The sequence below is a fragment of the Ursus maritimus genome, unplaced genomic scaffold (genome assembly GCF_017311325.1).
Source record: "Ursus maritimus isolate PB19 unplaced genomic scaffold, ASM1731132v1 scaffold_24, whole genome shotgun sequence".
NCBI lineage: Eukaryota > Metazoa > Chordata > Mammalia > Carnivora > Ursidae > Ursus > Ursus maritimus.
The window spans coordinates 5795825-5820686 of NW_024424897.1; the positions used below are offsets into that span (position 1 = coordinate 5795825).

General features: G+C 59.2%; 1 protein-coding gene across 1 annotated transcript in view; it reads right to left on the minus strand.

Annotated features, from left to right (window-relative positions):
- ITGB4 (integrin subunit beta 4) overlaps positions 1–23577 on the minus strand; it is a 26021-nt gene extending 2444 nt beyond the window's left edge. Inside the window, exons 1-32 of the mRNA XM_008693775.2 lie at positions 23496–23577; positions 22283–22365; positions 21951–22052; positions 21593–21797; positions 20945–21041; positions 20598–20769; positions 18902–19189; positions 18614–18700; positions 18180–18302; positions 17625–17789; positions 17378–17454; positions 16590–16792; positions 14146–14249; positions 13944–14042; positions 13642–13771; positions 12942–13064; positions 12742–12848; positions 11692–11725; positions 11321–11512; positions 10934–11037; positions 10594–10652; positions 10440–10463; positions 9851–9999; positions 9578–9757; positions 8585–8733; positions 5758–5962; positions 4813–4967; positions 4235–4415; positions 3952–4089; positions 2920–3102; positions 2708–2839; positions 484–720 (exon numbers count right to left, since the gene is read on the minus strand). Of these exons, the coding sequence (XP_008691997.1) occupies positions 484–720; positions 2708–2839; positions 2920–3102; positions 3952–4089; positions 4235–4415; positions 4813–4967; positions 5758–5962; positions 8585–8733; positions 9578–9757; positions 9851–9999; positions 10440–10463; positions 10594–10652; positions 10934–11037; positions 11321–11512; positions 11692–11725; positions 12742–12848; positions 12942–13064; positions 13642–13771; positions 13944–14042; positions 14146–14249; positions 16590–16792; positions 17378–17454; positions 17625–17789; positions 18180–18302; positions 18614–18700; positions 18902–19189; positions 20598–20769; positions 20945–21041; positions 21593–21797; positions 21951–22052; positions 22283–22365; positions 23496–23574 (4366 nt within the window). The 5' untranslated portion in view covers positions 23575–23577. The remainder of the gene's footprint in view (positions 1–483; positions 721–2707; positions 2840–2919; positions 3103–3951; positions 4090–4234; positions 4416–4812; positions 4968–5757; positions 5963–8584; positions 8734–9577; positions 9758–9850; positions 10000–10439; positions 10464–10593; positions 10653–10933; positions 11038–11320; positions 11513–11691; positions 11726–12741; positions 12849–12941; positions 13065–13641; positions 13772–13943; positions 14043–14145; positions 14250–16589; positions 16793–17377; positions 17455–17624; positions 17790–18179; positions 18303–18613; positions 18701–18901; positions 19190–20597; positions 20770–20944; positions 21042–21592; positions 21798–21950; positions 22053–22282; positions 22366–23495) is intronic.
- Between the last annotated feature and the right edge of the window lie 1285 nt (positions 23578–24862).

Consider the following 24862-nt stretch of genomic DNA (forward strand, 5'->3'; position numbering starts at 1 on the left):
CCCCCCCCCCCCAGCCCAGTACCCCTGGAAAGGACAGAGGCTGTTTTAGGCATCAGCACTGATGGGGATGGAATGGCGGGTAAGGTGCTGGGTCTGGGCAGTGGCCACAATGAGCAGATGGATGACAGATGGAGCAGGACAGCTGTGGAGACACAGGGTGGCCACCCCGTACTACCTGGGCCCCGAAAGGGCGCTGCTGGCTGCCCAGCCAGGATTATAGTGTCTTGTGAGTCCCCAGAGGGGGGAAGCCCCTTCATCTGAGCCCGACTCAGGGGCCCCAGGGCCCAGGACAGCGGAAGCCTGCTCCTCCCCTCTTCCCAGATGGGAGGGAGGCCTAGGGCAGGACAAAAGAAGAGTGAGCAGGCAGGAAGTGTGTGTTGGAGGGTGGGCAGCAGGGCACAGCTGGGCCAGTACCCCGAGCCTCCTGGAACTGGAAGAGAAGGAGGGTCAGTGGGAGAGGCAGGCTTGGTTGTGGACACTCACTGTGGGAGGAGAGGGAGGTGAGGGTGGAGTAGTCTCTAGGCAGCGTGGCGGAGTGCGAATGCTCTGTGCGGGTCAGCGAGTGGTAGTCCCGCGTGAGCGTGGAGGATGTACTCAGCACCCGGTGGGACAGGTGTGGGCTCAGGTGGGTGCCGTAGGCGGTGTTGGCCACGGTCATCCTGTGCAGGGAGTTGGCACTGCCCGGGAAGGCAAAGTCCATCCGCCCGTTGACCAGGTGCTCTGCAGGTGGAGAACAGGGTCACTAGGACAGACATGTACCTGAGCCCCATGGGGCAGGCTGTGGCCCTGGGAATTCCTAGGATTACCATTCTTCCGGGGTGGGGGACTTGGCATAAAGAAAACCAGCTTCCCTTGGCCCACAAGGGCCAGAAGCTCAGTGTTCCTGTCAGAGTCCAAGGGGTCACACAGTCTTCTGCAGCCCATGTCCGCTGGCCCTCAGGATGCCAGTGTGGATGGTCTGAGCACCGCTGACCCCAGCCGGGAGACTCACTGCCCTCGTAGTTAGCCTTGCCTTGCAGCGGGGGGAGCCCAAATGCCTGCCCTGTGTCCCTTCAGGCCTCTGAGGGGTCTCCTTGGCTACCACGGCCTGCCCCACTGGACACAACAGACTTCTGACGTTGTACGCGCCTGCGGGCAGTCCTGCTTTGAGGACAGCCTGGATGCCTGCCCCGAGGCAGGGGGTGGGGGTCCCTTGGCTCTGGGGGTCCGCCTCTGCGCAGTGGCACCTCCCCATGCTGGGCAGGGAGCCTTCACCGGCGGCCTGGCTACAGGGGCCTCGGGCCGGGCAGCGAACGAGCGCGCCTAACTGGGTGCGGGGTCGGGGCGCGCCGGGCAAACCCGTCACCTCCGGGAGGCCTGGGTGTGGCGCGGCGGGCTAGGCCGCCACCCTCCCCGCCCGCGCCCGCCTCCGCGTCCGCGCGGTCGTCCGGGGGGCCGCGGGGCGGCTCGCCGTCGGAGGAGCGCCCGCTGCTGGCCGACAGGCGCGGGATGAGCTCCGGGGGCAGCCGCCACGTGATGCGCCGCAGGTCCAGCTCCTCCCCCAGCAGGGGCTCGAACTTCCAGCCGCCGCCTTGGGAACAACGAAGGGCCGCGTTGGCACCGCCGGCGGGCGCGGGCGGCTGCGGGAGGGGGCGCGGCGGGACGGAGGCCAGCGACGTGAGCCGGTCCTCGGGCTCTCCGGAATCCAAGTGTGGGGGGGCGCGGGTGGTCGCGGAGCAGGCGACGACGGGACCCTCGGCCCGCGAGGCGGAAGGCGAGCCCTTCCGTGTGAGCCAGTGCAGGCCGGGCTGCAGCCGGTGAGGAAAGGCCCCCCTGGGGTGGCGCTGGCTCTGTCACCAGCTGCGAGGTCTCCAGGCGGGAGCCTCCGTTTCCAAACCGAGTACCGAGAGTCATCTCTCCCCTGCCTGCCTCCCAGGGACAGTTCCAGAAGCCACTGAGTGCGTCCCAGGTGGTGTTAGCAGCTTAGTTTGGACACCTGATTCATACCTGCTGCTCTTTCTCAGACCCTCAAAACCCCCACGACCCTTGTGGGTTCCTTAAGTCCAAGCTCAACCCTGTCAGGGCAAGGATGGGAGAGAGTAGGAATCCTGGAGGATTTTGACTTGTGGTATGATATGATTGGCACCCTGTTTTACAGATGACACTGAGGCACAGAGAGGGTGAGCAATTCATCTGATGGCCACAGCAGAGCCAGAGCTAAGACTGAGTACCAGGGAGCCCAGCCGAGGGCCCTTTATGCCGCACTGCAGGGAATCAGGAGGGTGGAGGAACAGGACCAGGGACGGGCAGGGGCCATGCCTGCCGCCTCCCACACAGCCTGGTCCCTGGGAGATGGCCTGAATGTCCTGACTCCCTGGCACAGCCTTCCGGCCTGTGTAAGGTGTGAGCTGTGTCCACATGGTCCTGTGTGCGTGAGCCTGCATGACCCTGTGTGCATCTGCTCCCAAGCAAGTCTGTTTGTCTGTGCTTGTACACAGATGTGCACACGACTGCCCGTGGGCCACGTTGGCTTTGCCCCCTCTCTACCCCGCGCCGGTGTGGTGCCTGCCAAATGGTAGATTCTGCAGATATCCGTGTGGAGCTGAGAGGGATTTCTAGCCTTGATCTCTAGGCCAGGTGGTCACCGGCCCTTTTGCTTTCTCTGGACACCAGTGACAACCCCACCTCCTCCCCGGGACTTCCTCTCATGGATCCCAGACCCACTCACCAGTGTCATCGGAGACGCTGGGCCTCTGGCTGCCAGCAGGGGAGCGCAGAACGTCATCACTGTACATGAGGAAGCTCTCGTAGTCTTCCCCACACTGGGCGTCCACAATGGGGATGTCTGGGATGATGGGGACTGCAGGAGGGGGAGGGGTGAGCCAGGGCTGCAGCCCCAGCCCCCTGTCCTCCCCTATCCGTCCTGCCCCGCACACTCACTGGACATGGGCCGCTTGGGCTGGGTGGCCAGGTTGATGATGGCCTCCCGCTCGGGGCCCCAGCCTGCCCCGTTGCGCGCCTTCACCGTGTAGCGGTATGGCTGGGACTCCCGAAGGTTCTCGATAAGCAGCATCCGCCTCTTGGGACTGTCCACCAACACCTTCTTCATGGGCCCGATGGGTCCTGGGGCAGGGAGAGCGCCTCAGGTGGGTCATTCTAGGTTCCTGCCTGGCCCCACCCCACCTCTGATGTAGGAGGGCTCAGAGGAGACTTCCTCTGTGATAGTGGTCATGCGTGGACTAGGCGTTATAAACCCCAAATGCGCCAAAGGTGTGATTTTGTTGTTGAGGTTGTGTGTGGTCTGCTTGGCTGGTAAAGAGCAATGAGTCTGATGTCTAGAAGAATCTCTCTGTCCTCTGCCCTGTTGGGCCACCCCGGGAGTGTGGAGCCTGACCCATGTTAAGGTCCAGAGGTCATATGAGGTGGTGAGCTGCCCGTCCCTGGGACTGACCAAGGAGGAGTGAGGGCACAAGGAGGAGGTCCCTGCACCAGGTGGACGTGGAACCAATTTCCCTCACTTTCTCATGTTGGCAATTGGCGGGGTTGCCCACTCTTCCCTCCCTTCCAGGACTGGGAAGAAATAGTGCCGCCAAGTAAAATGTTACATGAGCTGTACCAAAAAAACTGTTTATCTGAAATTCAGGGCTTCCTCTATTTGCTAAATCTGGCAATTCTCCTCTGGCCCTAAGAGAACCGTGTGAAAATGAGCCACCCTGGTTCCGCGTATGGGAAGGCACCCCTGAACTTGTGACCACTGCACATCTATTTCACGCCTCCTGTCCCCACCTGGACCGCGAGCTTCCGGGCTTCGTCTTGGGATGCGACCAGCCCAAACCTGACCACAAACCTGATGATGCCTCGGCAACCAGACCTGCAGGGCACGACCACCTACCGGGATGAAGCCACCTCCCTCCTGCTTTTTGCCCCCTCCCCTTCCTGCCGTCCCGGGACAGGAGGGGTCCAGGTCCTTACGGTTGTCCTCGTTAACCAAGCCGTAGCAGACCTCGTAGGCCGTGATCTCGCCATTGGTCTCAGCCGGCTCAGCCCAGCTCAGCTGGGTCACGGTGGAGGAGACGACATTGAAGGCCAGACGCCCTGGCTCACTGGGTACTGGCGGGGAGGGGGGCAGTACAGGAGGAAAGCTGTCAGCGGCAACAGAGGAAGGGCAGGGTTCTGCGAGGTGCTGGGGGGGTTACAGAGCGGGGCAGGCTGGCCTCAGGTAGCTCGGGGACAGACGGAGGTGGTGAGGCCTCACCTTCCTGGTGGGTGCGGCAGGACACCAAGGAGCTATAGGGGCCCTCGCCCTGTGCCCCGTAGGCGCACACCTTCATCTCGTAGTCACAATATGGGTACAGGTTGGTGAGCTCCACCGAGGGCACCTTGCTGTCAAGCAGGTGGGCTTCGGACTCAGAGTCACCCTGGATCCAGTACTTGACCTGCCCCCAGGGAGGAACGGGTCAGTGGGGAGCAGCAAGGGCCAGAGCCACCCCTCCATCCACGGACCTCCTGCTCTTGTTGTCCCCTTTGCACGGATGAGACATCGAGGGGTTGGTGACCTGCCAGGTTCACGCAGCAGGGCTGGGGCAGAACTGGGGTGTCTCCTGGGTGGGTAGAGGGGGCACATTCCAGGAAGGAGGGCAAACATCTGAAAACTTGGGGATGGGTCTTTCCTGTTCCCCAGGCAGATGGGGGTTCCCCGGTCCCCTTGTGTTTGGCTCACTGGGGTGAAGCCTGCCCTCTCCGCCCCCTCGGGGCCCTCTGGCCTCAGGTGGCCCACATCCCCAGTGGGTACCAGGCCTCCCCATCCACCTCCCTCATTGCCTCCTACCTTACCCTGTACCCTGTTGGCTTGCCAGGAGGGGGCAGCCAGTTGAAAAGGATCTTCCGGGACCCCGCAGCCTTGGCATTGGAGTTCTGTGGGGCACCCAGGTCACCATGAGGAGGGAATGATGACAGTGTCTGGCTTGTGAAGTTCCGGTCCAGTTCGTCTGTAGGGAGCCAAGCCCGAGGGAGCAGCCAGCTCAGCCATCCCCCTCTTTGCCTGAGGCAAGAATCCACCCTCACCACCAGGGGGCTCCCTCCAACCCTTCCGCACAAGCACTCAGCTGACAGCTGCCCACCCAGGCCTCTGGGGGGCTGGTGCCCCCATTGGTGCCACAGAGGGCATCCTGCCCTCCTGATGGAGGAGCCAGGAGGGTCTCTGGCGGAATGAGAAGGAGGAGGGAGTTCGTCTGGCCTTTCTCCCTTGGCAGCCAAGGGAATATTCCATATAACAGCATTTGTTCCTACACACACCCCCTTCTCCCCTCTACCCTGAGAATCCTCCCTCCTCTCCTATCTTCTGGGAAAACCTTCTCTGGGGTGGGCTTACAGACACCGCCATCCTGGAGGCTAAGGACCCATAAGAACTGTTTCACTCTCCGGGAAACACCTGCATTCTAGTTGGAACTGAGGCCGAAGTCAAAGGGCTAAGGCCTAGCAGTGGGGATCTTGGCCTGCCAGCAGGCTGGCTAGCCATGACGCCACTCCACCCTCTCTGGTTGACAGCAGGATTGCCGGATTAAATGCAGGACACCTAGTTAAGCCAGAGTTTAAGATTAATAACAAATAGGATAAGTATAGCCCAACTGTTGCATGGGACGTACTTATACAAAATCTGTTCCTTGATTATCTGAAATCCAAATTTCACTGGGCGTCCTGCATTTTTACTTGTCAACACTGGCAGCCTCCATGGAGAGGCTCCCAGCCCTCCCTGTGCACCCCCTTGGCTCCACGCACCTGGGTCCCCAATGATGACAGTGGCTGAGTGGGGCTGGCCCAGGCGGGCCCCGAACTTGGGGTTGGTGAGCTGAATGTGGAAGCGGCGGGTCTGGCGGCCCCGCAGGAGGGAGTCCATCTCCTGTAGCTCCAGGAGCTTCACGTGCAGCTCCTTCCAGGTCTCCCCAGGTTGGAACAGCAGCTCACCCTCTGCGGGGATGTAGTCCTGGGCGGGGTGGGACAGGGTCAGGGTCCGACCAGGCCTGGAGAGTGAATCCCAGCAAGCACGCCACCCCAACCTCGTGTATGCGGCAGAGACCACCACACGCAGACCATCCCACATGGACAGGAAACGGCCGATGTTTCTACAGCAAGTCCCGTACATCAGGCACTTTACAAATATCCGCTCATTGGACCCTCACAGCGCTGTGAGTGGAGCTAGGACTGTCCCCAATTTACAGATGAGGAACCGAGGCACACAGAGGGGAGAAACTTGCTGAAGTTCACACAGGTAATTGTGGTAGAGCTGAGATCTGAACCAAGGCCCAGAGATGGGGCTGTATAGTGGATACGAGAGCCCCACATGGGCAGGCCCCACCCAGGGAGGGAGGAACTGCCCCCCACACTGTGGCTCTGAAGGCTGGGATCCCACCAGGCCCCAGGCCCTGCCTCCTGGGTAGCATGCCTCCATCAGCTCCAGCTTTCTTCTTTCTTTTCTCTTATTCAAAGATCTTATTTATTAGAAAGAGAGAGCACGAGCATGAACAGGGGGAGGGTCAGAGGGAGAGGAAGAAGCAGACACCCCACTGAGCAGGGAGCCCGCCACGGGGCTTGATCCCGGAACCCCTGGGATCGTGACCTGAGCCAAACGCAGATGCTTAACCGACTGAGCTACCCAGGCGCCCCTCCAGCTTTCTTCTTTCAATGCGTCAGAACTCTCCTGAGCATCTGGGATGCGGGCATCTGTGTGTACAGACGTGGTATGGGGTCCATCAGCAGCAACCGAGGGGGGATCCTGCGCACCTGCGACCACTAGGTGGCGCTGCAAACCAACGTTTCAAGTCCAGGCCCAGCAGGGGGCAAATTCAAGCGCTACAAACCCAGAACCAGAGGCTGCAAATCTAAGCAGGAGTGACCTGCTAGACGACTGACCTGGGAGAACACTTCCAAACGTCAAAGTCAAAACAAAGTGGGAGAATTGTACTAGATTAAAGGAGACTTCAGACACATAACAAAATGCAATGCCAGATCCCTGATAGGTTCCTAGATTGGGGGGGAAAAAGCTATCAAGGCCATTGTGGGGACATGTGAACAAGGGGAGATCTGAATATGGACCAATTATTAGGTAATATACTACAATGTGAGTTTCCTAAAGTTGGTAATGATGTAGCTGCGTAGAACGGCCTTGTTCTCAGCAGGGGCCGGCAGAAGCTGTCGGGTCCAGGTGATACCGACACCTTACTTTGAATAGTTGGACAAACGAAACAAAAAGGAACACAGTTCTCTCTCCGTGTCTCTCTACAGTTACAGATAAGACATACACATCCACACGTGTATGTGTCTCTAGGTACGTGCATCTATCCCTATCTCTGCAGAGAAGGAGAGAGAGAAAACAAATATATATTGGCGACTCTATGTAAAGGGTAAATGGGTGCTAATTTTATTAGTCTTTTCATTTCTCTGTAGGTTTGAAGTTTGTCAAAATAAAAAGTTGGGAAATAATGTTTTTAAAAACACGTACATACCAAAATATCCTTATAAAAGCACACAGGATCACCAGAATCTCTTAAGTAATATGGTGTATTCAGTGAAATTTATGGACCTACAAATTCTCTTTTGGAACTCTTACTGGGAGCACTGGAGCAGTAATGAGAACTGTTCCATCGAATAAAAGGAAGTGAAGAGCGTGTGGCCAGGCTGGGGGAGCCCGCTGAGCGCACGCTCCCCTGCATTTGCCTGACAGGCCTGTGGGCCCAGTGAGACTACATTCTATTACCCTCTGAGTGAATTGCTGATTTGAATATTTTTAGTTCGTAAATGTTGATAATAAATTCAGAAAAACAAACAAACCTGTAAGCCAAGCCAAGCACAGGCAACACCTGGGTTTGGTTCTTCCCAGAGACTGGGGCCCAGCGATGCCGGGGATGTGGGCCCACGTGCTCGGCACTCCCTGCCTACAAACGCTGCTCCCGCGGCTTGGCCCCTGGAAGGCCTGCCAGGCAAACCGTGACAGCCCTTGGGGAGTCTCTCCAGGGCCATGGGGCGTCTGATCCCACCTCAAGAAGCCCAAAGCCCCAGGGACACCTGGGTGGCTCCGTCGGTTAAGCATCTGACTCTTGATTTCGGCTCAGGTCATGATCTCAGGGTCCTGGGATCCAGCCCCGCATCCGGCTCCATGCTCAGTATGGAGTCGGCTTGTCCCTCTCCCTCTGCCCGTCCCCACTGCTCGTTCTCTCTCTTTCTCTCTCTCATAAATAAATAAATAAATAAATAAATAAATAAATAAATAAAATCTTTTTAAAAAGCAGCAGCAGCCCAAAGCCCAAGACTGGGGCAGATGGAGAGTCCCCTTCACTAGGAAGGGTTTGGCTGCCGGATAGATACTGGCTTGTTGGAAGGGAGGCATGAATGACCTGGACGTTTCTCTGGCAGCAATGGGGCCTCAGCTCGGGCACCACTGGCACTTTTGGTGAGCGAGACACCCCTGCTGCCGAGTGGCAGGCGCAGATAGACGTGTTCTTGGGAGATTAGCCGGGGCACAACCAGCAGCCAGGGACTCCGGCAGCTGCCATGTCCTGCTCTCGCTGGGCCCCTGGGAAATGCCTTTGACCCCATGGCGGAGCCTTACCCGGTTGCCCTGGGCAGTGTTATCCTGTGTGCGGTAGGAGACCTGGGACTTGCCATTGTCCAGGATGCGCCGGACGACAGGGATGCGGGCCACTTGCTCCCCACCGCTGACTGTGTACTCGGGCTTCTCAAAAGACACTATCCCGCTGGCTGCAAGGACCCAGGGGCCAGTCAGGGCGTCCTGGCCTCGGCCCCTTCTCAACACCCACCCTCCCTCTGACCCAGCCCCGCCTCGACTCCAGGAGTCTGTCTGTCATTCCTCGCTCCACCACCCTCTGGGGAGATCAGGGGAGAAAGGGAATGGAAAATTCTTCCAGAAAAGATTGAGGGGGCTGAAACAGTCCCGCTGATATCCCGGACATGTCAGGGCAGAGAAAGGAGGCCAGGCAGGGGCACAGCCAGAGATGAGGCCCCGAGACTGAGGGCCGGGGCAGAGCAGGACAAAGTCCTGTGTTTGCTGGAACAGGTGGGCAGGAGGGCTCAGGGGGCCAGAGCAGCCCCTCTGGATTCAGGAAGGACGGTCATCAACAACCTGGGGTCCCGGGGGAGCAGGTAGGGAAGGCAACGAAGGTGTCAGTGGTACAGTGCTTCCCCTCTGGGTAGGCCTGGGTAAAATGAACTCCCACTGCCCTTCCCGCTCTCCTGTCCTGGCATCCTAGGGAGGTCCATTCAACCTCTGATGGTCAAAGGCCAGAAGGGAGGACAGAACAAGGGGGCATTGGAAGCAACTTCAGGAGGACCCAAACCCGCGAGGGGTGTAACAGAAGCTCCCACGTGGGTGCTCGCTACCAGGCACCGTGCACCGACATACAGCCACATCCCTCTCTTGAGAGCCAGATGCCCATTTTACAGATGGAGAAACCAAGGCTCACAGGGGTTAAGTGACTTGCCTCGGCCATATGGCCAGGCCCCATTTCCACTCAGATATCAGGAGGAACAAGGGTTCCCAGAGCCCCCTCTCTGCCCCCTCTTGGCTCCCTCCGCCCCGACCTACCTTGCTCCTTGATGATGGTGATGTTCACCAGGCGGCGGCCGAGGGTGGCGGTGCCCATGGGTACGTCGATGGCTTCCACCAGCAGCTGCTTCTCGTCGTCGTCCTCGGGCCGGATGAAGAGGGGTACCCGCACGTCTACTAGCTCCACGCCCTCCTGGAACTCCACCATGCCCCGGGCATCTGGGTGGGCGTTGGGGGCCAGTCAGGTAGGGGTCAGGGGGCCACACTGGGTTGGGAGGCACTGGGAGTGGTGCGGGGAGCCTGGCCGCCTACCCTGGTCTGCAGTGAGGGTGTAGTAGCCTGGGGCCACCTTGAGCTCGTGGAAGGAGCCCTGTTCCACATGCTTCTCTGTCAGCTTCAGCAAGGCCTGCTTGGCTGAGCGGGGCGCCAACAGCACCGTGTCCACAATGGTGTGGTCCTGCCTGCGTGGGGGCGGGGGTCAGGTGGGGATGTGTCAGGCTGGCCACGATGCTGGCACTTGGCCCCCATCTCCCACCCTCCTGCCTGTCCTCTTCCCAGCAGGGGACAAGATGCCCAGCAGCAAAAGTGCAGGGTCTTCAGAACTGGCCAGCCCTGGAGGCCCCTGCCGGCCTTGCCACCTCACCCTGAGCCTCAGTCAAGCCACTGTGCCTCCTTGAGCCTCAGGGTCCTCATCTATGACATGGGGCCCCCCTTGGCCCTCCCAGCCACACCCCTTCAGGTGAGATCCCAGGAGTAGATGCAGGACAGAAAAGATGCTACGGGTATGGGCGCTGGAGTCAGACAGGTTGGGTTCAAATCCTGCCTCCATTTCTCAGTAACTAGGTCATCTGGGGCAAGATACTTGACCTGGGGCTGCGCCACCCGTGTGCCTTCAACTTACTTTTTCCCGGCGTTGGGCTGCTGCCTGTGGGGACCGAGAGGGGACTGTGAGCCACACAGTGTCTGGGGTAGAGGCACGCCCTGCTTGGGGGGTGTCCCCTAGACTGGGCAGTATGGGCAGCTCCCCCCACCAGCCCCGGGCACCCAGGACCCACCGGAACTTCGTCTGCTGGAGCTTGTGTGCGTCTGTGATCTGTCTGTACACCTCATTCAGCTGCCAGGCAAGGGAAGGCGTGAGGCTGGTGCCCTGGGTAAGCTCTCTACCCAGAGCCATCCGGGCCCAATGGACATGGTTGGCTGGGGACATGCACAGGGGCCTGCACATTGCCTTGTCCCCTTCCGGAAACTTTCACAGGATGACCCCCGGCCTGGCACATGTCCAAGGAAGCCCCTCTTCCCTACTTGGAAAAATCCGGGTTCCACAGCAGCTCTCCCCTTGCTCGCCCTCCGCCGGGATCACACCCATGCCCAGAGATCAGCTTCTTTGGCCCTTACGTTCTCCTCCACCTCCTGGCGCAGCTGGTTACACTCTCGCGTGTCAGGCTTCAGCAGGTTCTCGGTGCATAGGCGGGCGAGGCGCAGGGACAGCCCGTAGGGCACTAGGGACAGGCAGGGGTGGGGGTCATCAGCTCCCCACACAGCAGGCGCCCTGGAAGCCCCCTCCAGCAGCCATGCTAGGCTGGTGGGGGGTGGGGGCAACCGGCTGGCCGAGACCCTGAGGCCTGGAGCACCATCAGGAAGGGTAGAAGGTGGCCAAGCCCGTGCTTGCACCCAACCCCAGAGAAAACAGGAATGCTGTGACTCGAAGGCCCGAACAGTGGTGAACGTGCCCCCGGCCCCAGGGACACTGCCAAGAGCCACCAGGCCAAGCCCCGCCCTCACCCAGCTCCGTGGGGTTGGTGCTGGAGGTGTGGGTGGCAAAGCCAGGCCGCTGCACGTTGTTGGTGATCTTCCACCGGACCGTGTCCCGTCCCTTGAGGTTCCCGCTGCGCAGCATGGGTGTGTCCAGGTGGTCCGAGGCCATCAGGTTCTCCCGTAGCATGTAGTGGTCTTCCTTGAAGCCCACCATGTGACCTGCGTGACACGGTCCTCCACATGGGGCCTCCCCTAGACCCTCCCCACCACACCCCCTCCAGGTGGGACCCCCAGGCCTCCTGCCTCTGTTCCAGACTCAGCCCCTACTTCCCTTCCACCCTATCTGGGAGAACGGGTGGTCAGAGCCCTCACCGCCCCCGCAGATGCCGGGCTAATACCTCGGTTGCAGCAAGGGAGAAGAGCCAGGCAAGCCTAGGAGACAAGGGGGGTGGGGATGACAGCTAGGACAGCTGCCTCCGCCCACGGAAGCCCCTCCAGCTACCCCCCTCTCCATGCCAGTGGTCCAGAGGGGCAAAGTGGCTTCCCCAACACCAGGATATCAAGGAAGGTGAAGGGATCTCGGTGTGGAGCACACAGGGTGAATACAGAGGGTGATGGGGGCAGAGGATTCCCAAAGTCTGTGCCATGGGATCCTGGTCCTGCCAGATGATCTGTAAAGTAAAGGATCTATGATCGAACCCATTTGAGAAGCACTGAATTCATTCTCCACGCCCCTCTTAGAGTCTGACGATGAATACAACTAGATCAAAGGCTCTGAGAAGTCCCGCAGAGAAGAAGCCTCTTTCTCAAATGTATTTGATCATCGACGTCTTTTTCTCTGTAACACACACTAATATCCCACAATACCGGGGCTACTACACGGTGTCTCCTCTGTTCCTACAATTCAGTGTTCCGTGCTGGGCCATCCTTCACGCTTTCTTGCCTCTTATCTCTTCTCCCCAGTGAAACTATCAGCCCCTGGTGGGCCAGGCCCTTTCTTCCCTGTTGGCTCCCATGGCCCTTTGCATGTGCCTGACCTGAGGACAAGTAGTCTCAGGTCACTTATGGTTGGGAGAGGTTAAGAGCTGGGGCGGGGAGGCCATTAGAGCTGGGTAGAAGACGTGGGTTCACCTGGCCTCTGCCACCTATGAGGACCTTGGTAGGGGTGGGGCCCTAGGGTGGTGGGGACTCTGGGGTAAGTGGGGACACTGGTGGGAAGTGGGAACCTGGTGGGGGTAGGGGTCTGTAGTGGGGGATGGGGACCCTGGCGGGGGGCTGGGAACCTGGTGGGGGATGGGGACCTGGTGGGGGAAGGGGTCCCTAGGGGTGATGGGGCCCCTGATGGGGGATGGGGACCCTGGGGTAAGTGGGAACCCTGGCAGGGGGTGGGGCCCCTGGCGGCGATGGGGGTCCCTGGCGGGGGGGGCGGGGCCCGAGGGAGCCCCCACCTTGCAGCAGGCACAGTACTTCCAGCAGAGCAGCAGCAGCAGGGCCAGGAGCAGCAGGAGGAAGATGAGCAGAGGGATGAGCCACCAGAAGGACCTGGGTGGGCAGTCTGCGGAGGAAGGGGAGGAAGAAAAGGAGGGAGGCGATGCCCACTCCCCGCAGGGGCTGCCAGCCCGCCCGCCGGCCCTGTCCGCCAGCTCACCCTTCTTCCTGTGCACCAGGACAGTGCTGTTGGGCCCGGGGGCGCCGTCGCCCTCCACCGTGTAGCTGTACGTGCAGTCATCCTCTTCATCCCGGAAGGAGCAGTGCTCCACCACGTCCTCTGCTGCGCCCACAGATGGTCAGCAGGGTCCCCCAGGCCCGGGCAGGTGCTCCCTACTCTGGGGCCCACCATGCCCACTGCAGGGCAGGACGCACCTCCCTGGGGGAGAACGCAGGTCCCCGGGCACAGGGCCAGGCTGAGGTGGGGCGCTGCCCTGTCCCCGCCCAGGAGCATCAAAGGCTGCAAATCTGTGCCCCCCTCCTTCCCATCTTGGGTGTCACTCAGGAACTTGGCTTCTCGAACATTTATCTGACCTAGAGGCGAGGAGGCTGTGTGCCCCCATGGCCCAATTATGTGCCCCTACTGTGTTTGTATCCCTGCCCGGTTATCTGCCCCCTGCCCAACCCAGGTTCCCCCTCCCCAGACTCTTTGGTCCCTACTCAGCTGTGTTCCTGCCCGGGTCTGTGGGTCCTGTCTGCGTTCTGTGACCTCTCCCCGGTCTGGAATCCCTTCCCTCTCTCTCGTTTGCATGACCTCAAGCTGGATTATGAGCCCTCTGCCCAGATGAGTGACACCCCCTACCCAACAGATGCCCTCTGCCTGGGTTCTTAGCAGCCCCGTCCTCATCACTGCTTCACACCTTTCTTAAGCTCGTCCACCATCTTGACCTTGAAGCTGCACTCCTCGCACGTGCGGCCCTTCTTCTCACCGGTGCCCCAGGCTTGGCACTGCACACAGGAGCGCAGGTCCTCACACAGGCCCAGGCGGATCTGGGTGGGAGAGGAGGGGAGACGGTGAGTGTGCTGGGTGGCCACCAGGCCCGCTCCCCTAACCTCCCTCACACCCCTGGCCAGCTCCTATGTCACCGGGCTCAGCGCCTCCTGTCCACCCTGCCCTGTGCCTAAGGTTCCCACATCCACACCCCAGTGATCTTGGCCTCACCGCTGAGTAGTTGATCTCACAGATGGTGTCCGTGTAGAGCGACTGCTGGTTGCAGTGGCAGCGGCCACACTCGCAGTAGCCACGCCCATTACAGATGCCCTAGAGCAAGAGGAGGCCCCAGTGAGGCACTGGTACCCCCATCCCTGCCTGAGAGGGTGGGTGGTTCTGCCACCCTGCACCGCCCTCCTCGTGCCTGGCCTACCCCACTGCTGTCGATGCAAGTGGCATTGCTGAGAGGACAGTCGCAGCTCAAGCCTGTCCAGCCAGGCTCACACACGCACTGGCCCATGGAACAGCGTCCCCGGTCTGCAGAGAGGGGGAGGGATAGGAGAGGAGAGCCACATTCACTTCTGCAGTCCAGGCTGCCCATCTGCCAGGCAGGGCCTGTGGTTGCTCAGCCCGAGCTGGGATTTCTCCAGCCAAGGGCAGATCCATCTCTTCCTCACTTTCTTGGACTCTCCTTCCTTCCATCTCTCTGATTCCACTCTGCCTTCTACTTTCCACTCTGCAGCCAGAGTCATTATCCCAGAACACAAATCCAATCACGTGTCTTTCTGGTTTAAGAACCTCTAATGAGTTCTGGCCAATGCAATAAGGTAAGAAAAAGAAATAAAACGTGTAAGTATTATAAAGCAAGAAATAAAACTTCCGTTATTTTAGGGGCGCTGGGTGGCTCAGTCATTAAGTGTCTGCCTTCAGCTCAGGGCATGATCCCAGGGTCCTGGGATCGAGCCCCACATCAGGTTCCTCCACTGGGAGCCTGCTTCTTCCTCTCCCACTCCCCCTGCTTGTGTTCCCTCTTTTGGTGGCTGTCTCTCTGTCAAATAAATAAATAAAATCTTTAAAAAAACAAAAAAAAAAAACCCCAAAAAACAAAAAAACCCAAACCAAAACAAAAAACTTCCGTTATTTTAAATATTAGGAACATGGGGGTCCTGGCTGGGTCAGTCAGTGGAGCATGTGACTCTTGATCTCAGGGTTGTAAGTTCTAGCCCCGTGTCGGGTATAAAGATGACTTAAAAATACAATCTTAGGGGCGCCTGGGTGGCACAGCGGTTAAGCGTCTGCCTTCGGCTCAGGGCGTGATCCCGGCGATCTGGGATCGAGCCCCACATCAGGCTCCTCTGCTGGGAGCCTGCTTCTTCCTCTCCCACTGCTTGTGTTCCCTCTCTCACTGGCTGTCTCTATCTCTGTCGAATAAATAAATAAAATCTTTAAAAAAATAAAAATAAAATCTTAAAAAAATATATTAGGAATATGTCACAAAATATCAAATAAAATCTGCAGATATATTGTGAGATTTCATAAGTGATTTTACCAAAGTGGCTAGATGCAAGGTTAACATTCGAATAGCTCGAAACTAAAATCAAAACCTCCAATGACTCCGTTTGCCAAAGGATCGAGTCTACTATCCTTAGATCAGAATAAGGGTTGATTCACTGCACCCTGCAAGCCAAGTCCAACTCACTACCTATTTTTGCTAAAGTTTTATTGGAATACAGCCGCATGTACTTGTGTATGTAGCGTCTATCGCTGCTTTCTGCTACAGTGGCAGAGCTGAGTAGTTGTGACAGAGACCACGGCTCAGAAAGCCGAAAATATTTACTTTCTGCCCCCTTTTTTTTTTTAAGATTTTATTTATTTATTTGACAGAGAGAGAGAGACAGCCAGCGAGAGAGGGAACACAAGCAGGGGGAGTGGGAGAGGAAGAAGCAGGCTCATAGCGGAGGAGCCTGATGCGGGGCTCGATGGCATAACGCCGGGATCGCACCCTGAGCCGAAGGCAGACGCTTAACCGCTGTGCCACCCAGGCGCCCCTACTTTCTGCCCCTTTAAGAAAAAGTTCGGACTAGACTACAACTGGAACCCAAACGCCTGCATTCTGGTCCTGCCTCCTTCTCCCGCAGCCTCCACCTCCCCTCCTCTCTCACAGCTCTGCCTGTGCCCAGTGCCTGCCTTCCTCCAGGTGTACTGGGCTCTCCTTTCATTTCTCTGAGCATGCTCTGGCATGGAGGATAGAAGAGGAGACAGACAGACAAAAGCAAGAAGAGAGGAGAGGTAGGAAAGTAGGGGCTTGACCTCCAGTGATAAGTAGACAGTTGGGGCTAAAATCAGTATTCGATGACTGGATTTTCAGTGATTCTCCTCCATTCAACCCCTCAATTCTTCCTGTGGCTCCTGGGTGGGTTCTGTGACCCCTGCCCTGCTTGGGAGCCCTGGCCACAGAGCATTAAGCCCGTGGGGCTGTGGTGGACGCGTAACTCCAGGCCCTGCCTGCTGCAAATGTGCCATCTTCTGAGACAGGAAAGACCGTCGTGCCCCATACCAGCAACCACTGAGGATTCAGCTGGAAGGGACCCACCCTCATGAGATGGGAGAGTGGACAGTGAGGGTGGGCAGAGACTACAGGACCTCAGGGGGTGTGGTCTGAAGCATGGGCAGGGGCCTAGGGCATCAAGTCTGTAGGGGGGGGAGGTCCAGGTTGGGGTGGACTTGGGGGAGGCACTTGGGGAGCCCGGAGGAGGGCTAGGTCCGAACTTGGGGATTCTGACTCCTGGCCTGGCCCTCCCCCCGGGGTCAGGATACCCAGGTCGCCCTTGGTGTCCCGAGCCCCCCAGCACTGGCCGCCGGGGCTGCTGAGCTCACCATTACAGAGGACCCCGGAGGCACGGGGACACTGGAAGTTGTCATACTCGCAGAATGGACCCTCGTAGCGGCCTTCTCCATAGCACACGCAGTGGCCGCACTGGCACTCGCCACGCCCGGAGCACGGCTTGTCCTCGTCCTCCCGCAGGCAGGGCTTTATGTCACTCAGTGAGCCCGTGGAGCAGCTACAGGTCTTGCCGCTCCTGGGGAAGGAGCCCGTCACTTCCCCAAAGCCTGGGAGCAAGGCTGGGGCTTTGACCATCCCATTGTACAGATGAGGAAGCTGAGGCTCTGAGAGCGCCTCAGAGGGTGCCAGTCACACAGGCAGCAGTGCCTGAGCTGAGACTCAAGCGTCAGTCCCAAAACCCTCCCAGCGTCCCTTCCTCAAGTCACCACGGACTTGTTCAGCATCTTGAAGCTTTAAAAGTCCTCACTACCCTCACGATGAGCTCATTTCTGATTCGGCCACACGTGCGCATGGCTCAGAATACTGAACACAAAGGGATGGAGTGAAGAGTAAGTGTCCCTCTCGCGTCCCCACAGCCAGTCCCCACACCCTGCTGGCCACCGCTGTTCTGATTCTTGCACGTTTTCTCAGAGATATTCTTGATGTCTGTGTATTTCGACGTGCTTTGAGCTGGATCCACCCCACAACGGGGCATGCCCCTTCCCAAGCCTTTCTGGGACCCGCCCCCCCGCCCTCAGGCGGGCATACCGTGGTGCACCCCACATCAAAGCCTTACAGCGACCAGGGCATCCCGGCCGCCAGCTCGGCTCCACACACTCACCAGCCCTCACTGCACACGCAGTGTCCACACACGAAGTCTCCGTGGTAGTTGCAGCGGGCGGAAAGCTCCTCTTTTTGCTGGAACAAGATCACGGCGGGGTGTAACAGGGCCCTGGACACTTCTGCTGCCTCTGCCTCTCAGGGCACCCCGCAAGGCAGACATGGCCCCCGGAGGCTCGGCTTCATTCCACGGGGCCCCGTGGCCGTTGGGCAGCCCTTCCCCCCCGCCTGGCGGGGCCGCATCGTACCAGCTCGCACGGACACACGTCGCAGATGATGCCTGCGTCCATCCAGAGGCCGTCTGAGAAGGAGGGCTTCAGGTGGATGTTGCCCTTCTGGTCCTCCTCTCCCAGCTGGCACACGTGAGTCCCATCCACAGCCTCCACAGCCCGCAGGTGCACCTGGTACGTGCCCTGCGAGGACCCCACCGTCAGCCAAACGGACATTGATAAGCGGCACCTTTGGCCCATGCGCTCCTCCGAGCAACTCTCCGGGCTCTGTGCTGATTAAGCGCCACTCCGCAGATAAGGACAAGCTGAGGAAGGTGCCAGAGTCATGCGAGTGGCTACCCATGGGGCTTCGACCCAGGCCTTCTGACTCCGAAGGCCACGCTCTTTTTTATTATTATTATTTTAAAAAATTTTTTATTAAGTAATTTCTATGCCCAGTGTGAGGCTCAAATTCATGACCCCAAGATCAAGAGTTAGCCAGGAGCCCATAAAGCCCACACTCTTGACCCCTGCTCAGGCAGACCCCCTTTGCAGTGCCCATCCTCCCCTTCCCAAAACCCCACAGAGACGTACCACTTCCCCCCGCTGGATGTGAAAGGACCCAGTATTCGTCTTTTGGAACTCTTCGGAGGTGACCTCTGTCCGCAGGCCTCGGGGGCTTTCCAGGGCCCGGATGTCCAGGTTGGAACGAATGCGCTGAAGGAGGGCACGCAATCAATGGTCTGGGAGGGGGAGCCCGGGCTCACCCACTCTCGCCTGGCCTGGCTGAGCTCCACCCCACTCTGCATGGAGGACTGAGGTGGAGTGGGGGGTCAAGGTGGCAGAGCCCGCAGGAACTTGGGGCCAGGCTAAGGTAGGTATCTCAGGGTCCCCAGGGAACAGAGGAGGCCCTTCCTCACTGGCCTATCCTATTTCTCAACCTCTACTTGGGCCATCCTTTGCCCATTCTGCCCCCTCTCCAGCCCTGCCCCAGAAGGACTCAGACGGGGGCCCGCGCTGGCCCTCACGTTGAAGGCTTCCTGCAGCAACTCGACAATGTTGGAGGAGTCCTCTTGCAGCACCCCCAGCGAGGAGACGGGGAAGTAGGTGTGCAGCTTCTGCGGGAGAGAGCGCAGGGGCTAAGCCTTCGACCAGTATCACCTCATTGAATCTGGACAATAGATTTGGGGTTATCCTCCCTTTGCTGATGGGGAAGCCAAGGCCTGGTGAATTCTGGAGCCTGCCCTCCTCACCCCTACCTTCTTGGGAGTGGGGTTGGGGGATGGGTACGAGCTCCCCTTCCCATCAGGGTCCACCCTTGGGGGAGCCAAACGCTTTGGGAAGGAAAGAAGGGAGAGGAGGAGGCAGAAGGGAGGGAGGGAAGGGGGGAGGGAGGGAGGATGTCTGGGAACCAGGGTGGGCACGGACGGATAGTCCTGCATCTTGTACTTGGTGTAGGTGCCCGAGGAGTCCAGGTGGCATGCCTCGTCATTGCGGCTCATGATGCCGGCCAGCACGTTGGCACCGTCCGCCTCGTAGTGGAAAGCGGACTCGGTGGAGAACACCAGCAGATGGGTGCTGTCGGGGCGCCAGCCAATGTTCCTCTGGGAAGGACAAGGAGGGGAGGCCCATCGAGCAGGCCGCCTACCGAGGACACGCGTCACAGTGTCGTGTATGACTGGGAAAGCAGGTCCCAACACGAGCTCAGCTAAGCCACAGGATTCACCGCACGTGCCCATCACGGATGATGCACGTGACAGCACGTGAGCCGTGGCAGCGGGCAGCAAAAAGCGGCAATGAGGATGGGGGAAGGATGCAGGCGGGTCTGCGCACACAGTGGTCACCATGCAAGACCCGAGCCGGCTTCATCCGACTGGCCCCCAGGCTTCGTGATTACTCTGCGGGAATATTTTAACTGCACGGGAAAATGTACACATGCGATGTTGAATGAAAAGCCCAGTGAGGGGCACCTGGGTGGCTTAGTCGGTTGAACATCTGCGTTTGGCTCGGGTCATAGCCCCGGGGTCCTGGGATCGAGCCCCCATTGGGCTCCCTGCTCAGCGGGGAGCCTACTTCTCCCTCTCCCTCTGCAGCTCCCCCTGCTTGTGCTCTCTTTCTCCCAAATAAAATAAATATTTTTTAAGAAAAGAAGGCTGGTTAAAGTAGATAGAGCTGGGGGCGCCTGGGTGGCGCAGCGGTTAAGCGTCTGCCTTCGGCTCAGGGCGTGATCCCGGCGTTCTGGGATCGAGTCCCGCATCGGGCTCCCTGCTCCCCTGGGAGCCTGCTTCTTCCTCTCCCTCTCCCCCTGCTTGTGCTCCCTCTCTCACTGGCTGTCTCTCTCTGTCAAATAAATAAATAAAATCTTAAAAAAAATAGATACAGCTGTGCATGGCAGTTAGAAAAATATATGGGTGATTTGGAAAACTATGCATTACAAGCAAAAATGCTCATGATAGTGTTAATTGAAGAAAAAAGCAAGTTTCAGAATTATAAGTACACTGATTCCAGCTATATAAAGTAAGGCAAAGGGAACAGAGTATGCTGGTGGGAAATCAAGTGGCTGGCTGGTTGTGGTGAAATTTTGGGCAATTTCTGTTGTTTTCCAAATTGTTTAAACGATGGGTATATTATTTTCAAAATGAAAAATTGCTGTGCACGTAAAAACTACCCTCTTCTGCTGCCCAGTGCAGTTGGAGACTGTGGGTCCTGGAAGACTGGCATTAGCAGGGAGACTGGTGGTAGGCTGGCTTCAGGGCACGGAAGATTCCAGAACCCCAGGACTCACGTCTGCTTCGCTGACCAGTATAAAAGCAGACTGACTGCTCAGGCTGGGGGACCTTGGATCCCAGCACATCTCAACCTGGCTTGTAACTGAGGGTCCCCTGGAGGGTCTGAGCTTGTCTTTGGGCATGGGGTCGCGGCCTGGCACCAGAGCAGGCCAGTGGGCAGCCCATGCCCTTGCAGAGAAGCACAGCCCTGGTCTGGGTGGGCCGGGCTCTCCCTGGCACTCACCGTGCACACGGCCACCTGCAGGATGGCATCGAAGCCTCCTTCAGGAGCGTCCAGGTTGCCTGAGATCCGCTCCCCTAGCAGTTTATTCCGAAACTCTTCCAAGTTTTCCGTCAGGCTGATGACGTTCTTGAAGGAGAAGGGGGGATCGCTGTTGGGCCAGGGCTCCTTCAGCCTGGGCAGAGGTGGAGGGGGAGAGAAACAGAGTCATGGGAGAAGACCCCCATGCCCCTGTGCCCACTCTCTCTGAAAGTGCCCCACTGGCCTGCTTCGACCAGAACACTTTTAAGTGCCCTGGTAGAGACGAGGTGGGCCCCGTGGCTGGGACCCCCGCCCATGCGGTCACTCACTTCTCAGGCCTCATGTCTGTCTGAGGGACGCTGACTTTGTCCACAAACTTGCCAAATCCAATAGTGTAGTCATCGGTGAGCTCACTCAGGACCTGGGCTGGGTGTCCACAGGAAAAAGAGGGGGCAGTTGAGCCCCAACACCCCCGCATCAGCCCAGGGGGCCAGGGGCTGGCTCGAGAAGGAGGAGGAATAGCCTCCTGTCAATCTCTTGCGTGTGAACATCAGTTCATGCTCACAGTAGTCCCTGTCCCTGTTCACAGATGAGGGACTCGGGACTCGGGGGGCCCTGTCATGCACAGAGCAAGCTGGAGGGGGGCAGCCAGGGGACTGGAGCAGCTGGCCGCAGAGCCGGGGCAGAACTTCAGCCTCATGGCCACGGGTGTGCTCCTTGTCGGGGTTGGAGGACTCTGTGGCCCACCCAGCCTGGGCCTTTTCTGAAGTCCTGAGTGGTTAGTGGGGTCTGGCTGGGACCCCCGCCTCAGAATGGGAGGGGAGGGAGTTCTTGGGGGGCTCAGATATCCTATCCTTCCTTGGGGCGGGGGTGCAGCCATCCTGAGCCCTGGCCTCCTGAGCAGGGGCCCAGCCAGCCGGATGAGGCCACCCTGTCTGTTCCCTAGCCCGCCGTCCTCTACGCTGGCCCAGCCATACCCAGTCGCTCCCCCATCTGCTTGAGGTTGTCCAGATCGTCGGACATGGAGTTGGAGAAGTCCATGAGGATGTACAGGTCCATAGGGCTCTCCCTGGGCTCGAACACCTTCAGCTCGAAGTGCCGCTCCTCGCCCGGCCGCAGCCGGACCCGTAGGCCCTGGGGCCACACCTGGCTGCGTCTCAAGTTGGTGTTGATCTGGGTGTCCTGCGTCCAGGGGAGGGGGACAGCTGGCTGGAGGGTCGCTCCGGAGACCTGATGGGGAGCCTCTCAGCCCAGCCAGCGGACACAGCGGACCCCTGTAAACAGCCGGCCTACAGCATGGGTGCGCCCACTTCCCTTGACCCCCACCCCGGGCACCTCTGTGATCTCGAAGCTGCTCTCCATGACCACCATGCTCTCCCACAGGCAGCCCGCAGCCAGCAGCTCTGCCTGGGTGTTGCAGCGCCGCTCCTTGAACATCTGGCCAAAGGAGATGGGGTCAGGGGGGCGGTGCCCATCCCCTGGCTGTCCCAGCCCTGGCTCTCCTGACCCTTGCCTGTTCCACACCCGCCCGGCCCGAGGCTGGGCGGAGGGTGTGGCAGGTGTGGACCTGGCCAGAGCCCCGGGGTGGGGCACAGCGGGGTGGGGCACCCGGGCTGGGGAACGGGCCAGAGCTCAGGAAGGCAGGCAGGCAGGTGACAGCGGCTCACCTCGTCCGTGCAGTAGGCGCACTCCCTGTCCACGCGGATGCACTCCGTGCAGCTCTTCACCTGGGCCCTCTTGCAGCGGTTTGCTGGAGAGCAGAGACAAGCAGACCCAGTGAGACGAACCTCCCCAGGAGCCAAGCCCTTCCCCCCCCACCCCGTGCATCCTCACTGGGGAGAGGCGGGGGTTCTCTCCCACTTGACGGAGGAGGAAATGGAGGCCAGCGGGTAGGTGGTCTGCCCTGTTGGCATAGCTGGGGCAGAGCCGGGTCTCACATCTGAACTTTCCACTCAAGTCCGGATGGTGTGGGCTGACACAGAGGGGCTGGCCCATCTGCTGGTGGGGACACCCTGGCCGTCCCTCCCCCGCTCCTCCCGGGGACAGGGGACTGTGTCTGTCTTGTTTATTGCTGTTTTCTGGAACGCAGCCCAAGCCCAGAACATAGCAAATTGTTAGTAAATGAACGAAGGAAAACTCCAGAGTTTTCCCAAGGGTTACCGGGATTGTCTTTGGTTCTGTTCAGTTAAAATCACAGTGATGGGGGGCGCCTGGGTGGCTCAGTCGGCTAAGTGTCTGCCTTCGGCTCAGGTCATGATCCTGGAGTCCCGGGATTGACCTGGCTTCGGGCTCCCTGCTCAGTGGGGAGTCTGCTTGTCCCTCTGCCCCTCCCCCCTACTCCACCTGGGCTTGTGATGGAGCCTGCACACGCTCTCTCTCTCTCTCAAATAAATATAATTAAAATCTTTAAATATCTTTTTTTAGAAAAGAAAGAAAATGTATAATAAAAAAAAATCACAGTGAGGACCTACTGTGTACACTCAGTGCACACAGTGGGTGGTCTCCTGGGCTCCGGGCAGTCAGTGTTACTGGGGTGGGGAAGCCCTGCCTTGCAGCATTGCCCATGTTTCTGCCATGGTCTATTCCAGGCTACCAACACAGCCTTCCCTGAAGGCAAAATTTCATCGGTCTCTCCTCCAAGTTCCCATAAAGAACACCCTAGAAGTGCCTCAGTTCGCTGAGTGGGCAGCTTCTCTTGCCTCTAGAACAAGTCTTCCTCGGTGTTCTGGGCCACGTGCCTCGAAGCGGGCCGTGGTTGTTTGTTGACTGGCCAAGTGAGTGTCGGGGTAAGACACCCTGTGGACGGCCTCCGTGTGAGGGCAGTGCCTTGACAGGGGTGGCCCTGCCCAGAAGGGTGCTGCAGAGGCATGCCGGACTCACCCATCTCCCCGGGGAAGCTGACGCTCAGCAGGACTGCCAGCAGCAGCCTGGTCCACGGGCTGGGACACGGTCCTGCCATCCTCTTCCTCCTGGTTAACAGCAGTCACTGACGTAAGACATCCCGCAGCCCGGGTCCCAGCCGGTCAGAGCTCCAGCGCTGCCCAGCGGTGGAAACTGAGGCTCAGACAGCTTCAGCGGTGTTCCAAGGCTCCTCTTGCCGTCTCTGGAGTGACTGGCGGCCCTGCAGGCCTGGGCCCTGCCCTGGGAGGCCCCACCCTCGCATGGCTGCGGGCTGTGGGCCCTGAGCTCTTGCTCATGCAGGGTCTCCTGTGCTGATCTCGTGGAGGGCGGGGCCAGCTTTACTCTGCCTTTGCCTTTCAGGTCCCAGTGGGCCTGGGTCAGGTCTCACCCAACAGGGGGCCACCCCTCAAGGGCCTGGCTCTACCCTCCCATCCCCTCTCTGTCTGGCCTAATTGCCCTTTGATGAAGGCGGTGTGGCCAGGGGGAGAGGGGGAGAGGGGGCCCTCCCAAGATCTGGGGCTTGCAGAGGGGAGGAGGGGCTGGTTGCACCCAGCTAGGCTCTGAAGTGACTGCCTGGCCCAGCCCTGCCCTACCCTGCCTGCTCCAGAGTTGAGTTTTCGGGGTCCCTGAGCAGATCATCCTTTCAGAAGTTAGCCTGGAGCTATATTACAAGCCTCTCCTGCCCTCTCTCTCTCTCTCTCTCTTACACACACACACACACACACACACACACACACACACACACACACACACACACACACTGTACCAGCCTCCCCAGGAAGACGGCCTGTCTTCGGCTCACTACTACCCCATCTCCGCTCATCAGTGACCTTCGGGGCAGCCACTGGCACCCCAGAGGCCTTTTAAAAGACGGGTGGCCTGCTGCCTCGGGAAGAGAAGGAGCTGGGCAGAGCTACCAGGCCTGCAGAGCTGAGGGCAGACGTCAGGGCCCCAGCTTCTTTTTCCGGGACCAGTACCCCCGCATGCAAACCGGCCCTTTCTCCTGGGACCGCTTCTCAATCCCTGGCCTGGGTGGCAGGAGCGGGGGGCAGCAGCAGCCCAGGGTGTGCAGAGCTAAGGCCCTCCCCCCCCATTAAGTTTCCCTCTAAGGGTTGGGGAAGCCTATGGAGGGGGGCAGGAAGGCATTGCTTCCCTCCCTCCCAGGCCTGTGGCTCCCAGGAGGCCAGCAGCAGCCCCAACACATCCAGAGGCTGGGGAGGAGCTGCCATCTCAGAGGGGCCTGGGGTAAGGAAGCCCTAAACCAGCCAAGGGGGGTGGCCTTTCTGGGGGAAATGACTTTCCTGCAGCCTTGGGGTGTAGGCACCACACCCACACGCTACACAATA